Source organism: Mauremys reevesii, linkage group 2 (genome assembly GCF_016161935.1).
Source record: "Mauremys reevesii isolate NIE-2019 linkage group 2, ASM1616193v1, whole genome shotgun sequence".
NCBI lineage: Eukaryota > Metazoa > Chordata > Testudines > Geoemydidae > Mauremys > Mauremys reevesii.
The window spans coordinates 207,885,249-207,903,263 of NC_052624.1; the positions used below are offsets into that span (position 1 = coordinate 207,885,249).

An 18,015-nucleotide genomic window follows, 5' to 3' on the forward strand; every position below is an offset into this window, starting at 1 on the left:
TATGGTCTGACATTAGTACTTGAAAGGGGTGGTGCTAGAGATCTTTTCCTCCTTTTTTACTCACTGTGTTTGTAGCTTGCACATACTCTACTAGACTGTGCATTCACTCATTGCTGAGGAGAGGTCATGAGGGTGTAGCACCTGAAAAGGTCACAGGTGGAGAGGGGTATTGGAGGGGGCCCCGTGAATCTTACTTTGCAGAGTGGCCAAATCAGGGCCACTGTACTTCTGGAGATGCTGTCTTTTGGGTGAAATGTAAAACCAAGGTCCCAAGCACGGGTGGTTATGCGAGACCCTGCGGCACTTTATATGAGAGTAAGGTATTAACTCTGAAGTCCTGGCCACATTTTAATTCACTTGCCTACCCTCATTTCCACTGCTATTCCAGCTGGGTACAGTATACCTTAATGTGTGGCTTAAAATGTTGTGTAGTGCTGCAGTGAGCTGTTACACAGCTGCTGCTCTCTTCCCACCTCCACCCTCCCAGAAGTGAATGCAATTTAGTGGTGGATGAAGTGATTCATATATATCTCCCTGCCTACTTCACAGGTACATTCTGAAGCTCATGAAGCTAATAATGTTTGTAAAGTGCTTTGCAATCCTTGGACAAAATGTACAATAGCAGTGCAAAGTAAATAGGGTGAATAGCATTGAAGTAAATAGGATGAAATTCAATAAGGACAAATTTAAAGTATTCCACTTAGGAAGGAACAATCAGTTGCACACATACAAAATAGGAAGTGACTGCCTAGGAATCATAGAATCATAGAATCATAGAATTCAAGATCAGAAGGGACCATTATGATCATCTAGTCTGACCTCCTGCAAGATGCAGGCCACATAAGCCGATCCACCCACTCCTGAAATAATTCTCTCCCTTGACTCTGCTGTTGAATGCTCCAAATCATGATTTAAAGACTTCTAGTAGCAGATAATCCACCAGCAAGCGACCCCTGCCCCATGCTTCGGAGGAAGGCGAAAAACCTCCAGGGCCACTGCCAATCTACCCTGGAGGAAAATTCCTTTCCGACCCCAAATATGGTGATCAGCTGAACCCCGAGCATGCAGGCAAGACTCTCCAGCCAGACCCTCTGGAAAAAGGCTAACAATATCCCATCATTGACCCTTTGTACTAATTACCATTGTGGCACGTTATTGACCTATTGACTAAACCCGTTATCCTATCATACCATCCCCTCCATAAACTTATCTAGCTTAATCTTAAAGTCATGGAGGTCCTTCGCCCCCACTGTTTCCCTCGGTAGGCTGTTCCAGAATTGCACTCCTCTGATGGTTAGAAACCTTCGTCTAATTTCAAGCCTAAATTTCCTGACTGACAATTTATATCCGTTTGTCCTCGTGTCCACATTAGCACTGAGCTGAAATAATTCCTCTCCTTCCCTGGTATTTATCCCTCTGATATATTTAAAGAGTGCAATCATATCTCCTCTTATCCTTCTTTTGGTTAAGGAAAACAAACCAAGCTCCTCAAGTCTCCTTTCATACGACAGGCTTTCCATTCCTCGGATCATTCTAGTGGCCCTTCTTTGTACCCGCTCCAGTTTGAATTCATCCTTCTTAAACATGGGAGACCAAAACTGCAGAAGGAGTACTGCGGAAAGGGATCTGGGGGTCATAGAGGACCACAAGCTAAATAGGAGTCAACAGTGTAACACTGTTGCAAAAAAAGCGAACGTCATTCTGGGATGTATTGGCAGGTGTGTTGTGAGCAAGACACGAGAAGTAATTCTTCCGCTCCACTCCGCACTGATTAGACCTCAACTGGAGTATTGTCTCCAGTTCTGGGTGCCACAATTCAGGAAAAAGGTGGACAGATTGGACAAAGTCCAAAGAAGAGCAACAAAAATGATTAAAGGTCTAGAAAACATGACCTATGAGGGAAGGTTGAAAAAACTTGATTTGTTTAGTCTGGAGAAGAGAAGACTGAGAGGGGACATAACAGTTTTCAAGTACATAAAAGGTTGTTACAAGGATGAGGGAGAAAAATTGTTCTTAACCTCTGAGGGTAGGACAAGAAGCTATGGGCTTAAATTGCAGCAAGGGAGATTTAGGTTGGACAGTAGGAAAACTTCCTAACTGTCAGGGTGGTTAAGCACTGGAATAAATTGCCCAGGGAGGTTGTGGAATCTCCATCATTGGAGATTTTTAAGAGCACACTAGACAAACACCTGTCAGGGATGGTCTGATAATACTCAGTCCTGCCATGAGTGCCGGACACTAGACTAGATGACCTCCCGAGGTCCCTTCCAGTCCTATGATTCTGTGATTGTGATTAATATAAATGCTGACTCACTCCAGCAACGAAGAGAAAGCAGGTCTCCTCTTTGGAATAATCAACAAATCCTGTTAGTATATGTATGTGCAACACTGTGAAGACGAAAGGGGCTAAGTGTACAGAAGTATTTTAACACTTTCACTGTGAGGAGGGATGTTTCATTGCATGGGGAGGTATGCTACTGCAATTTCCAAACCTATCGGCATTTACACTGTGCATCTTTGATTATTTTCCTCATGGGCATCTGACCCTGAAACAGCCTCCTTCAGAGGCATGGAGCTCAAATAAATACTCAAAGTAAAGGGCTGGGATCTTTCCTGTTTTTCAGTCCCAGTCTTGCTGAAGTCACTTTTGCCCTGATCCTCCCTTTTTTACAAAGCCCAATACGGTTCTATTTTAAAAGGGGGATCAAGGAGACTGGTAGTGCCCTCTCCACTCAGGGATAAAGTGCACTCTCTGCTGTGGACATCTCTAAAAGGGGCCCTTAGGGCTTCCTCATAGCAGCAAGAATCCCAGACAGTCAACAGCTGTGTCAGAGTCTCCCTGCCCCAACAGTTAGCCAGATGTGGAAGAAATGGGGAACACACTCAAGAACCTGAAAAGTCCTGTAGTAATGCAGGGGGAGACACCCACGGAGAGGCCTGGAACAGCCCCCTCCTTGATTTCTGCTCATCTTGGGCAGGACTGGAGACAAATACTCACTGAGAAACCTTCACTAACTGGCAGTGGCGGATTAATGATTTTGCCACCCCTAGGCCCTGAAATAATTGTCGCCCCGCCCACCCCTGGCCCTGCCCCAACTCCACCCATTCCCCGCCCCGGTTCCAACCCCTTCCCCAAAGACCCACCCCAACTCCACCCCCTCCCTGCCCCTATTGGATCCCTTCCCCAAATCCCCGCCCCAGCCCCACCTCTTCCCCCAGCGCACCCGTTCCCCCTCCTCCCCCACGAAACAGCTGTTTCGCTGCGCAAGCACTGGGAGGGAGGGGAGAGAAACAGGATGCGGCGGCACGCTGGCAGAGGAGGTGAGCTGGAGCAGGAGAGCTTCTCCGTGGGTGCTCAAGTTTGCTGCCCCTTCAAATTTGCTGCCCTAGGCCTAGGCCTTGTCGGCCTAGGCGATAATACGCTGCTGCTAACTGGCCACCTGAGCTTTGATCTCTCAGTGCCTTTATTCCAGCTGTAGACAGGGCCACTGCTGGCTACTCTCTCTCTCTACTTTGAGCTGGTGTGAGAAAAGAGGGCTGTCAGTGGCCAGTTCCTCTCTCTTCTGGAGTCAGAGAAGCCAAATATTCCTCCCTTTGGGAGTGTGGCTTGTCCAATACTGTATGACTAAGGTGTGTTTGACCTTGACTCACCCACTGAGGCTGGCTATTGAGGGCTTTAAGTGATTGTCTGCCTGCCTCACAACTGGCTTCTCTTTGCATGATCTTCATTGCCTCTAGTCACTTCCACCCACTGCTGCTCTGAAGAAGCTCTAGGGAGACTCTTCTCTGAAGTGATTGGGGGGAGGAAGGGGAGAGGACTTACTCCTGAGGGGGCAAGGCTGCCTAGAATCCCTTAACTTCCCCCAAAACAACAACTTCAGAAAACGGCCCCAGAGACCCACACTGGGTTATTAATGAACACAAAGCTTGAGTCCAGTCCCGTGAGGTGCGCACAACCCAAGTTCCTACTTAAGTCAATGGGATTTGAGGGTGCTTAGTACTTCCCAGCCTCTTGCAGGGTAAGATCCTGAGTGTCATGGAGACAGCAATGCTTTAAGTATCTATGCATAATTCTTTAATCCCATACTAACTTGTCTACAAGATTCAGTTAGGCAAAAGTATTGCTTTAATTCAAGGAAAGCAGAGTTTTAATTACCCAACCAAGCAGATTGTTCTGGTAACATCTCATACGCTAACAGGAAAGCATTCGGCTTTCCCTTCTAATACCATATATAACAATAGTAGCTTGCAAGCAAAGATGCATTCACTTCTTCTATTAACCAGGATCTGGATTCTCCCCCACCTCCCTTGCCCTCAAGAAAACACTAACTTGCAGGTTCCTGGTTTTATGGCTATGATCCATATGTTGGAGGAAACAGTTTGCACTAAAGTGAACTATACTCCCTCAAGCAATAGTAAAGTGACTCTTTTTTATTCACTAAAGGAAGAGTGCAATGATTCAACTAAATGTCAGACTTGCAGTCTAATTTTAACAGGGCAGCAGTCCATGTTTCCTTGGGAACAAAAGCCCTGTCTACACTAATACTTTGAAGCAACTTGCCATGATTTGGAGGTGGGCTGAATGGTGTGTGTCCACGTACTGAGTTAGCACCATGTCTGAACCTCACCAAGGGAAATCTGTAACATGGGTTTGACTAACATGATTTAGGGCATGCCTATACTGACTGCAATAACTACTGTATATTGATGTAACATGGTACAGGGCCATGGTTAAAACATGTCAAGGTCCTATCCACATTACAGAACCTTAACCATGCTACACTAGAGGTCTGAAGCACAGCAAGATTAAAGGTTGCAGCTGACTGTTCTAGCACTATTTATTAATGCAGCCATTTATTATGGCCACACTAATGGACCTATACTGTATAAACTGGTGTAATGTTACTCCTGGGGGAATTCTGCACCACTGCGCATATGCAGAATTTATGTCCCCGCAGATTTCTTTGTTTCCTTGAAGAAAAATGACTTTCTGATGGGGAAGCCACAAGAGCAGTCACGTGACCTTCCCCAGCGTAGTTTTTGAGTGCCCAAGGGAACCAGCAGAGAGCTAAATCTCTCTGGGGTAGGGGCAGAATTGGAGAAGACTTGGCAGGTGGCTCCTGCCCTGCCCCAGGCTCAGCTGCTAGTCCTGGCTGGGCTAGGGAGGACGGGAATTCCTCTTCCTTTGCACAGCATTCGGGGCTGGTTCAGACCCACCCTGAGATTTCTTCCCCAGCTGCAGGAAGTTCTGCAAACTACCCCCCCCCCACACACACACACTTCCTGCATCCATCGCTCCTCAGCTGCAGGAGGAGGGATCACTGTACAGAGAGCTGCTTCCCCATCCACCATGCATCCAGACTCCCCTCATACCCAGACTCTCCCACGGAGCCTCACACTCCCCGCACCCAGAACCCCCCGAGGAGCTCCACTCCCCCTGCACCTGGACCACCCCGATAACTCACCCAGATCCCCACCTCACCTCGCCCCAACCAGCTGCACCTGGATCGCCACCCCCGAGCTCTATCCCACCACACCCAGACCCCTCTGCTAAGCTCTATCCCCTCCCATGCCTAGAGCCCCCCCCCCCTGCTGAGCCCCAACCCCCTTCACTTGGACCCTCCTGCAGCATCCCATTACCGTTGCATCCAGAACCAAACAAGTCCCTGTGCATCCATATCCCCCCGCCCACCTGAATTCCTCACTGAGCTACCTGCATCCACATGCCCCCCCCCAGAACCCTCTCAAACCACACCTGGATCCCCCCACACTAAGCCCCTCCACACTTGGATCCTGCTGGACTGAACCTGCCTGCCCATACCTGGTGCACCTGGCATGGAGCAGCAGGGCCCTGGGGTGTTTGTGGGGCAGGCCCAGTCCTTGTGCTGGGTCAGGGTTGGGTGCAGCCTCACCAGTGAATCCATGCCCAGGGGAAGCTGCAGAGTGATCTCCCACCTCTATGCAGCGAGTGGCCTGTGCTCCCCCATGCCATGCTGGAGCCTCCACATTTATTTGACAAATACAATTTACAGAATTTTGCAGAATTTTAAAATATTGTACGCAGAATTTCTTTATTTTTTTTGGCACAGAATTTTTAATTTTTTTGGCACAGAATGCCCTCAGGAGTATAATGTGCCCACATTACACACGGCCTACCAACTGCTGATGTACCTGCTCATAGTGGCCCCTCTCCCATAATTCCAGGCACAGGTCCCTGCAGCAGCTGCATTGTATAGTAGCTGGTGAACACTAAACCGTGTCGTATACACGTGTTTGTGTGTACAATGTATACTGTACATTTATAACACCCACACGAGTAGGCTTCACAGCTAAATATATGTTAACAACATGCTACGTTTGGTTTGCCCAGTGACTATTTCCAGTGGTTCTGTTCTGTCCATAGATTTGAGCATATGTTAGGAGTGAAAGGGAATTACACTGCAGAAGGCCACCAGCTGCCCCCATACCCACTGTTGGATGGATTGGGGTACTACACAGGTCAGAGTTTACTCTGAGGAGGAGACGAGTTTGCTCTCATTTGCTTGATAACTTTTGGGGTAAACTGTAAAGTTTTGGATCGTTTTAATGAGTTGTTGCTTAAGTAACAGCAACTTTTTCTCTTGTGTCTCCCTCTACAATCCAAACAGAGCAGTCAAGGCCAGGGGCTGGAGGGAGGACACCCCTCTGAGGTATCCATTGGTACACAGCCAATTTTTCCAATCCTTCTCCCCCACCTCAGGTAGTCACCCTTCTAGCATATGTTCTGATCCTCAAGGATAGTGGGGAGAACCAAAAGTTATTTACCTCCCCGTGCTGGTAAGCAAGAGAACTAGGATTTACTTGGGATGGGGGTGGAGTAGCCTGGGATATGTTTTCACTTAAGTCCCCTTTTCAGGTCTCAAGCACCTATGAGATACAGATGAAACAGTTACTTCAGAGCCATGCCAACTCCAGAGTAAGGTCGTCCATTACATATGTAACTGAGGTTTCTAGTGTGGGTGTGTAGATGCTGTGGTGTTTGCACTCCCTAACTTTTCCCCATTGTGTTGTGGGTTATTTTTCTACTAGCCAATAAAAAATTCCTTGTTCTAATTAAAGTTTTTATTTAAATAGTCTGGTTTGTGTCCTATATCCCTGCCCTACACGTGGCTGCAAACAGGGAAGGAGTTATTTGGCACAGCTGAGATCAGATGAACACCCCTCCACTTTCTCTCAGGTCTGCATGAAATGGCAGCAGGGAGGAAGGTGGACATAGCCTGGTCTCCAAACTGCCAAAGCCTGAAGGGTGCGTTGAAGCCTTGTGGGACTGTGCTGAGGAGATTAATTGAACCAGTGCAGCTAGAACATGTGTGCTTCCCACCTATACAAGCTGAATGGTTCAAACTGAACAGGTGCACAAAGAGGCATTAAGACTTGATCTCAGCTAGTGCAGTCATAACAATAGTGGGAATGCCTGTGAAATGGTTGGAGCACTTGTGTGTGGCTATAAGGTGTAGTACACACATTTTAGGATTTATGGGAATGCTGGGATTTTCAAGTATAGACAGGGTTGTGGTGCAAACAGGCCTTTAGGACCCTATCTTGCTCTCACTGAAGCCCATGGCAAAAACTCCTCTTAGATTTAATGGTGCAAAACTGAAGCTTTAGTGCACCCCTGCTCTGTGTTGAAGGCTGACCTTATTCACAGAGTGGTATCTTGGACATGCTAAATCAATTCTGCAAACAGGTTCAATATGCCATTTTCAAAACCAGATTTGCTTTAGTGCCAGCGTGGACATGGCTCCTCTCTGTCAAACCACATCTGACACAGTGGTTGGGTTAGCTTTTCCTGTGCTTTTCTTTTGCCCGGAGGAGCCGGAGGATGCGTTCATTTTGCGTTAGTTCTGCTGGCAGTTCATTTGCCTGAAACAAGGAACAGCATGATTAGAAAATGCATGGCAGAATTTCCAAAACATGGAAGCATTAAAGCCCTGGAAGCATGGACATTAAAAGCATTAAAGTCCTAGAGAAAACGTTGGGCACAATAAAGAATCATTTGTGTTTAAATGTAGGCTGCACTCTAGCTACTATGGGCTAAGATAAACCTTTAGGCTCAACCCTACGCAACAGTGACTGTGACTCAGTCACAGTTCCTTCCCTGTACGCTTTGAAGAGGAATAAATTACTTCACCCCTTCTTTTTGGGTGCAACTTATTTCCCTCCCTCCCACAGGTCTGGACAGCTCCATAGGCTAGCATGCAGTAGAGCTGTGGTTCTACCCATTTGCTCATGGGAGGGGGAAGAGTACTGGCCATGTAGCTCCTGTTCACGCCCCATCCCCACATGCTGTGCTCTGGGTACCTCTAATGTGGCCACACTCACCTTACTTGCCCTGCCCCCCTTCTTTACCTGTGTGGCCTTATTAGGGCTAATTAAAATCTAGTCCTGAAAGAGTAATCACTATTTCTTTCTTTCTTGTGTTCACTTCCTATAATCCTGCCATATGCTTGTTTTGAAGCCACTTCATCACAAGCTGTTCAGGTTACTCAAGCCTGGTCTACTGTATGGCTCCTTTATCATTTAGTGGACCAGTTTTTAAAACCATTTCAAATTTTAGACAGTGTAGAGAGGCCAGGAGAAATTTTCTCCTGTACAAAGGGGTCAACACAAGGCCTACACAACATGTAAGCTCCACTCAAGTCCTCAAAATAAGGCTTATGTGAAATTTGAACAGTGACAGGCTCTGGGCACGGGGGCTGGATTTTGGGGTCGCTATGATGGTCCCATAGAAGCAAAGGAGAATATTGCCATTGAATTCAATGGGAGCAGGGGCAGATCTTTAGGACATTATCCAAAGCCCACAGAAGTAAATGAGCATCTAACATTTGTACTGTGTGCAAAACAAAACAAATAAAAACAAACAAAAACCCAGCAGCAAATGGGCTTTGTATTAGGTTCTTAGTGACCAAGATATCAAAGATTTTTGTCTCCTACTTTATATCCACTGAAAACAAAAATGATGGGAATAAGACCTGTAGAAATTAACATTTAGATATTAAGGAGATATTCCTTCAGAGTAATGTTCTTGTTTTGGAAATCCACCCAACTACACCAAATAGCATTTTATTTTCCAAATATTTTCCAACGGATGGGAGGAGGGGAAGAACTATAGAATAAAGCTCAAGGAAAGGACTCTATCACCCTCTATCATCTGCAAATAACTGTGTTAGTAGTTGCAAAATCTGGCACATTTGTTTGGATAATATTATCAAAACAAAATATGAACTACTAATAAAATGTAAACTATTGTTTTAAAGAGATTGGCTCTGCTTCCATCTAGTGGAAAGTGATGGAAATAGTATATGTAAATTGTATTTCCCTTATTCAAGATAATTATGATTCCTAGTTCTTATATAGTAAATCTTAAAATGCTTTACAAAATCACTATCTTTCCCAATATTAACCAGTCTGACTACTTAAATTTTTTATGCAACTATTCTCTTGATTTAAAATCAGAGTTTGTTCCACCTCTGTTTGCAGCCTTTTTCTTCTGTATTTCAGCAAATGAGCTTACTGGGAGGAGTGTTCGTGGAAACAGCATATTTTAAGCAACTGTTAGAGAATACTCAGAAAATAAATGTTGATGAATTCATAAACAAGAATATTTGTACCAGAAACTTGATTCTGAAATGTTCACTCATTCAATCAGAGAACAGAAAACAATACCATGTAACCCGTGTCCAATCACAACTAACCAACCCAACCTGAGAGAAACTATTTGCAACAAATAGTTCATAAACAAACTACAGAGGAAGAAACATTTGCATAAATTATGCAATATATAATGTAAAATATTTAATGGAATCAAGTAAAAGCTCATTTGCAAACATGAAAAGTGCTGAATTCATGTAAGCAGTTATGGGATCTGAGTGATTTGTTCTGTCTCCCAAGCGTAATTAATAAAGGGAGACCCAGGAAGCTGAATCTTCTCAAGCACTCTGCTATATAAAGTTTGAAAATAACAAGATACGATTTTAACCTGCTGTTTCTAATCCAAAATTTCAGATCCAAACTCCTGTGGCTCAACCCAGTTCTCGTACATAGATCTCCATAATTTATGATTGTCCAAGAACATTAGCTAGTCACAGTTTCTCTCAAATATAGTTTGCATACCAACACAGAGTTTATGATTTAGTGAGATTGGATAGCTCAGGGGAGCAGTAATGGTATACGGAGCTTTTCACTTCTAGCTGACTGGTTTGAGTTGGTATGATGGAAAGTTGTGACAATTTAATCTTTGGTGGTCTATCTATATTGAATGAGCATATGTCCCCATCCAATTCTTCTTGGGTTAACGTCCACATCACTAATACCGCTATCCTTAGTGGCACTAATTGGCATCCTTGTAATCAGTGTTATAGAGAAACTAAAGATTGAATGGGCATGGAGAATAATTTCTTTGGATGAGAGTTGAGGCACGTTGCTAAGACAACATGCAAAAGTGCGGACTGCTGCTGTTCAAAATGAGTTTAGTAGTAACATGGAAGAAACAATGTTTAATGTTTTCACAGGTACGTTTTTACAAACTCTGGATAAAACACCAAAATGTACCTTGTTCTTAAGAGAAGGATCTGCTCCTGCTTCCAAAAGTAGTGCTACTGCTTTAACATTGCCACCCAGAACAGCTGCATGGAGAGCAGAAGTCCCATTCTAGAAAATATAAACATACATCTAAAACATTTGTACCAGGTGCATAGGGAAAAACAACAAAAACAGAAACAGCAGCAAAGAACAGACCTGCGTATAAGGAAAAGAGAAACAACACTATAGGGATTAGGCCATCAAAGTGATCTGATCATACTTAAAGACACAGGGCCTTAACAATGAGTCTCCTTCCTGGCAATGTAAAGGGGCTTTAAAGTGGGTATAAATGTAATTCAAGGTGTGTTAGTGTAAATGAGAGTCAGGCTGACATTACCAAGTAACAGTGTTCTTTTTGTAGTTTATTGAAAAATAGAATTACAAGTATGTTAAATAAACAACAAAAGGTTGATCTGGGTACTAACACCTCCAAGTGACATTAGTTACACCCCAAAATAGCTGCAAAACTATGCCAGTAATGTTTGCACCTGCAATCTATGGGCACATGAAATCAGCTTTTAAAAATCTGCCCCCAAATAGCCAATGTAATTTTCAAAGCCACTACATTCATTCAAAGAGAACTAAATCAAATACAGAATTGCTTTGTCTGGAATAGCACCCTTAGAATTCTAGTTTGCTGTCTAACTTGCTGTGCCAAATTCTGCCCTCAGTAACATTAGTGCAACAGAGGCCAGGATTTGGCATTAAAATTGCATCATAAACATCAATCTATTTATTTCAGACAAAAATAGCAGAAAAAAAAAAAGCTGAATTCTATCTACAGCACAGTATGCATCCTCCTCCCAAAGCTTAGTATGGAGGATTTTTAAGAAGAGTTTTAATCATATTTAAAGAGTATTGAAATCAAAAGAATATAGATTTCATGTCTTTCTTGCACTCTCTGGGCCTGGATCTTCACTGCCTTCCCTTTGCATAGTCATAAATACCTATAAAATGGTTTTGAATCAGCATCAAATCAGGACACTCGCTTTGTACTGGTGTCAATGAAGGCAGTAGAGAAGCAGGCCTTTTGTCTCTCCAACGCTATATGCCAATACCAACATACTTCAGTACATACCTTCAACAGGCCAAGTGCAGGAGAGAATTTGAGTAATTCCTCTATAACGTCATGATACCCTTTGTTAGCAGCTTTAAGTAAAGCGGTGGTACCATCCTTTAATGGAGAGAGAAAGAAAAGGGTTCAGTTATTATGACAGCTTTACATGCTCTCTGACTGAATGGAAGGTTGTCCCCTCCGACTCCATGTAGGGATAGTCCTCTCCATACATGATCTTTGCATATCCACCTCCACAGCATCATTAAATGTGTCTCTGGAATTCATGGTGTGCCATCTGCAGGTCCAGGGATCTTTGAATGGGGAGCAGGGGGGGAGAATGCAGGAGGGGTAAAGCTGGGGACAATGTGCATCATCGTCAGTCTCACTCATCTCAAACACCACAGGGAATTTATATGAACTTTTCGTTCCCCTACCCCTACACTAAAGAACCCCTACAAAAAGATGGGCCCAGGAACCGAGGAAAAGGGCAGCTCATGGCATCCTGGCTCCACTGGAGCTGCACTGCCTGACAATGAGAGGGGATACAGGGATCCCAAAACTTGCACAGAGGTGTAATGCCTTCATGCAGATGGCTTTGGGGCCCTAGAAGATTCCAGAGGATGTAAGTCCTATTTCCATGTCCACCATAGAATTTGTGTGTGTGATCTTCAGCTAACTGCAATGTGTCTCTGCCTCAGTTTCCCCAACAGGACATTAGGCATAATTTTTTTTGCTTACCTCACCGGGGTGTTCTGAGACTAAATTCATTGATGTATAGTGTGTGGAGATACTCTGATGACAGTTGCTATGAAAATGCAGAATGTTTTTAACTTGGAGGCAGTCTCCCTTTAAGAGTCACTCCAAAAGTGAAAATTACTCACGTTCCGTGTGGCATCTCGATCAGCTCCCCGGAGCAGCATTACCCTCACTATCTCGCTGTGACCCATCTGAGATGCTATCCACAAAGGAGCTGTCCCGTCCTTCAAGCAAAACAAGACTGATAGAGGCTTCACTTTGTGACACTGCACGCTGACAGTTCACTGCTAGATTCTGGTTATTGGAAGGAGTGAACTTGGATTCCTTAATAAAATCTTATTGCCATAAAAACAGTGGTCCCCAAACTGTGGGGCTTGCCCTCCTAGGGGGGCATAGAGAAATGGTTGGGGGGCACAGCAGCCTCCACAGGGGGTGGGGAGGAAGTGCCACCCAACCCTGTTCTGCCCCCAGCCTGTTGCAGCCCCAGCTCCTGACTGCAGCTCCACTCCCAACCACGGCACTGCTCCTGGCCCCAGCCTCAGCCCCGGGCCACAGCTCCATTCCCGGCTGCGGCTCTGCTCCCAGCCCCAGACCTGCCCTCAGCCTCAGCTCCCTTACTCCCGTTGCCATGGCCCTGCTCCTGGCTCCATGCAGAGGAGGGGGTGGACAGGAGGAAGGGGGAGCGCAACTGTGAAAAGTTTGGTGAGCACTGCCATAACTAGGCACAGATGGTTTAATTTAAGCACCACTTGGGAGCTGAGTGTGTTAGGCAGACTCCTCCCATTGTTGTGGAAGTATCAAACCTAATTCCCCATGCATAATCAAGCTGAACATTTTACACTACATACATAGAACCCTACTTTCCTTTTTATTGTTAAATCTTTTTTATTCTCAACTGTGTGCACATCAGGTAGCTGTTTAGCACATGTGTTTAACCAGTTTCACCAAATTTGGTAGAATGGACAGAACATTTGTCTCATTGGTACATCCCTAGCCTTTACATTTCTGTCTTTTCTGATGCACAGAAAGAGCCAAGATACACCCTGAAATCATGGTTTCATAGTCAAAGCCCCATACACAGTAATAATAAAAAAATGAGCTTTTCCCCTTCTTGCATAACTTCTGCATAAATGTTCTCATTGATATTACAATGGCTGCCCACACCCTAGTATACATCCTATTTACACAATGAATTCTTTGTGATCCAAAAATAAAATGCAAAGGCTCTCTTGTACACAGAGTATATAACTCAAGCATAACAAGTGGGATGGCAAAAATTGTCCATCTCCAATGTACAGTTTTTTCCTCCCTCAATAACTCAAGGGTTTCATAATTATTTTTAAACTTTGTCCAGCAGAGAGTGCTAGGATATGGCACCATAGTCCGGAGCTGCAAAAGTTTGGAAAAAATTCAAGTCCCATCAAAACAGGGAAATCTGCACATAGAACATGTATTGTGCAATTTGTGGTTCTACTTATATAAGAATTGCAAAACACGATGAGACAAGTTTAGCACAGGGGACTTGGTAGCTTTTCCTTAGCTGAGGCTAAGTTAAGGTTTTACCTATATGAATAAAAAGAAGTAGAAGGAAATGATAACACTATTATTTATATTGAAGTAGTGCTGAAAGGCTCAGAGCACTGATTATGGTAGGTGCTGTTAAAACACATAGTAGGAGACAAGTATCAGGGGGTAGCCGTGTTAGTCTGTATCCACAAAAACAACAAGGAGTCCGGTGGCACCTTAAAGACTAAAAGATTTATTTGGGAATAAGCTTTTGTGGGTAAAAAAAACAAACAACCCTCACTTCTTCAGATGTGAGACAGTGCATGCCCTGAAGAGCTTACAAGCTAAAATGACAAAAGACAAATGAAGTTGGGGCAGAGGAGGATACAGTACACAAGCAAATTGTTAGCTGCAGCTTCTTCCTCCGAGATTGGTGTCCCCAGTGGGTGAGGAGAGTGGTACCATCCAAATAGGTACAATATTTACACATTAGGCCAGCTGCTTGGCCCCTGACGTGTGTCCCCTTTGCACAGGTCCATGGTGCAAAAAAGACATGAAGCTGCCCTAAAAAAGCCAGCTGAGGATTTCACTTGTATATAGGACTCATCAGTAGCATAGAGCCAGCTCACTGTAGCTAAACAATTTCATTCCCACCCCACAGCATAGTAAGCACTGCCAAGGTGCTGCTGCGCTTCAGCCATTCCCAATTGTGTAACAGCTCACCAGTGTGTGTTACCAGCCAGGTTCAGTAATCTAGGTTTAGACTGCTAGGGTATTTACACTGGAATAAAAGATCTGTAATATAGTGGTGGTGGGTCCGGGTCAGCTGACTCAGGATCGTGGAGCTCAGGCTGTGGGGCTGTAAAATTGCTGTATAGATGTTTGGGCTTGGGCCGGAGCTAGGGCCCTAGGACCCCGTAAGTGGGGGACAGTCCCAGAGTCCAGACTCCAGCCAAAGCCCGAATGCCTACACCACAATTTTACAACCCTGCAGCCCGAGCCCACCCAGCGATCCTGAGTCAGCTGACCCAGGCCAGCTGCAGGTGTTTAATTACTATGTAGCTGTAATACTGACAGACCCTGGTTGTCGGCCGGTGGGATCGAATCTGGGATCTCTGAAATGTAGTGCAAGGGCCTCTACTGTACGATCTTAACCAAGGCGGTAACAGACTCATCAATCTCTAGGTTGTGTAGGTGCTATTAGAAGTACACAGAGCGCCACACCCTGCAGGCACACAGTGTTCCCCCTCATTTTTCACACCCATGTGCAGAATGAATTTTGTGTGACATATAACAAAATTCATGTGGTGGGGAGGGGGGTGAGTGGTTCAGAGTGTGGGAGGGGGCTCAGGGCGGGGTCAGAGGGTCAGAGTGCAGGGGTATGAGGGCTCTGGCTGTGGGCTCTGGGGTGGGGTTGGGGATGAGGGATTTGGGGAGCAGGACGGTGCTCCGTGGCTACAGTGGGGAGAGAGGACTCCTGCCAGCATTCTCTCCCCAAAGCAGCACCTGGGCTGGGGGGGGTGGAGGGGAAGAGGCGCCTCTTCCTGCTGTGGCAGCTCCGGGGCTGGAGCTGCAGGATCGGCACCCACAGGTCCAGGCCGGGGCCGGGTTCAGGGAGGGCGCCCCGGCTGCGACAGGTCAGGGCCGAAGCTGGGTTCAGGCAGGGCCATCTCAGCCGCGGCTGGGTCTGGGTTGCCCACGTTCAGGCTGGGCCACCCCAGCAGCGGCTCGGTCAGGGCTGGGCCATCCTGGCCGTGGCTGGGTCCGACCTTGGCTTGGGCCGGGCCGCCCCGTTCTGGTTCACGCGGGGGTGGGGACGCCCCGTCCGCAGCAGGTCTGGGCTGCAGCATAGTTGGGGCCGAGGGTCCACCCCGGCCATGGCAGGTTGGGGCTGGAGGAGGGGCGCCCTTCCCCCAGTCACGGCAGGTGACAGGTCCCTGGGTGGGTTCCCCGAGTGCCTGCATGGTGCTAAATAGGCTGCTGCGGCCGCCGCACAGCTTACAGGGAACTTAGGGCATGGGTTACACATTGTCTTGTCTCTAAGGATACATCTGAGAGGCTCAGCCTGGATTACAGTTTAAGAGTATGTTATTAGTAGGTGTTAGAACATCTTACTTAGCTGACATGTTAGCTAAGAGTCCAGTTTAGACAAGGCAATGTACACTTTAACACGGTCGAGTTAAAGCTAGGCTGCTCCCATGGCTTTAACTTGACCGGTTTAGCTCATATTAAAGTATACACTGTCCTAGATACCTAGAATGTGTTAGTTACCACCTTGTAACAAATCACAGTCTACACAAAGCCAGAGAGACAGTATTATCACAGGTAGCCAAGGAGTAATTTAAGCATCAGCCCAGAGAACACCTGCCAACCTTCTTACCTATAAAGATAAGTCCGGTGGCTGAGGGAGGCTACAGAGAGAGCAGTAGGATGGTCTCAATGTGGATATACAGGTATATGAATGTATGGTCCTATTTCCTTGTGCTAAGTAGCAGCAGAGATTTTTCCAGTGAAAAGACACCCATAGCCCTCAAAGAAGCTGCTGAAGAAGTACATGTAGTTCTCTGCTGCCTGGCTGTGACTTGCTTGGCTCTTCTGGGTAGGAAGTCAGGAAATATAGGAAAAGCTAGACAGCCTATTCACGTGCTACATTCTGCACTGTATTAGGGCTCTCTCATCCCATTTTCTCCTGATTTCCTATCCAGCTGAAGCCAGTAAACCTCAGCCAGCTAGCAGAGACATACATGAACAATGCAAGAAGGGAACATTATCCAAATATTTTTAAATGTACAGGTTAAGTGTGATGAAGATTCAGGGTAGTTAGCTAATTTGAACTGGTTTAGCAACCCTTAGGTGAGGCTTTTTGATGTAAAAATCAAGCATTCTGGGAAGGCCCATTTTCTAATATGGGTATCTAAGTGGGATGTGCAAATCCCCATCTGGATGCTCAAATTGGTAGCTAGGTATATAAGTGCTCATTTTACATCTAAGTGCTGATTTCAGCATCCAAAGGCAAAAAACTGGCTGACCTATTAAGACTCCCTCTTTTGAAAAGTAGGCCCACTGTGTTCAGATTCAAGGAGGCAAAATTATGGATATGTTAGAAACCTTTCATCTGTATTTACTTCCTGATGTACTTTAAAATGTTTGCATTCCCTTGAGGCCTGAATCAACTCCACTTGACTTTAATGGGAGTGGGATTAGGTCCCCAGAGCACTAGTGTCGGATCCAGCAAAGCACTAAGCACATTGTGTAACAAAGCATGAGAGTAGCTCCATTGTCTTCAGTGGATCTACTCTCATACTTAAAGTTATGCATGTGGTTATGCATCAGAACCTAGAGCGCAACTAAGTGGAAACAGAGATGGCAGTTGTACAGGTACCAAATGTTTAAGGAGGTTAAAACTACAATTTACAACTGATTATTACAATGTGTATATAGACAGCATGAAGTAAACTCAGAGTCAAAGGTTTTTAATCAAAGATTAACTTTGATACTAAAGACACAGTTGTGGTAGGGTTTTAATAAGTACATAAGTCAGACTGGTTGACTTTAGCAGGGGATATGTGGAGTGCTATTTACTGCTAGTGTTTTAAGATGGAATTTCAAAGGGGCCTGAGGTCATTAGGTGCCCAGTTCCAACTGAAAGACTAACTCCCTTAGGGCCTTTGAGAATTCCAACCATATTTTTAGCAAGAGAACGTTAATTAAATGCCATCTCTGCTTTGGTAGTGCAATGCTGAACATTACCTGCCTTGGCTGGTTGACCTTTGCTCCTGAAGATAACAATAATCTGATGACATCCAGATAACCGCCTTGGGCAGCCAGAAAGAGTGCAGTAGCGCCATCCTGAGTAAAAAATAAATAAAGCTTAATTGGTAAAGCAACACTAGATATTTACATCAAAACGTATTTCCCTTTCTGTGCCATTAAGCAACTTAATAACGTACAAATAGCTACACACAAGAAATTCATCATCACCGAAATCCTAAATTTAGTCCACAACAAACAAGACTGGGTGTGCAGCATTCCTCTTAAGTATACAAATGTAATGTCTGTGATCATTGGTCAAAGCT

At 45.3% G+C, this 18,015-nt stretch overlaps 1 protein-coding gene across 4 annotated transcripts in view; it reads right to left on the reverse strand.

Annotated features, from left to right (window-relative positions):
* Positions 1-6,986: 6,986 nt before the first annotated feature.
* Positions 6,987-18,015, reverse strand: part of ANKRD29 (ankyrin repeat domain 29) — a 40,077-nt gene continuing 29,048 nt past the window's right edge. For all 4 annotated transcript variants that reach the window (XM_039521271.1, XM_039521273.1, XM_039521272.1 and 1 more), the window contains 5 exons: positions 17,690-17,788; positions 12,559-12,657; positions 11,699-11,794; positions 10,591-10,689; positions 6,987-7,902 (listed from right to left, as the gene is read on the reverse strand). In XM_039521271.1, the coding sequence (XP_039377205.1) occupies positions 7,819-7,902; positions 10,591-10,689; positions 11,699-11,794; positions 12,559-12,657; positions 17,690-17,788 (477 nt within the window). In that variant the 3' untranslated portion in view covers positions 6,987-7,818. The remainder of the gene's footprint in view (positions 7,903-10,590; positions 10,690-11,698; positions 11,795-12,558; positions 12,658-17,689; positions 17,789-18,015) is intronic.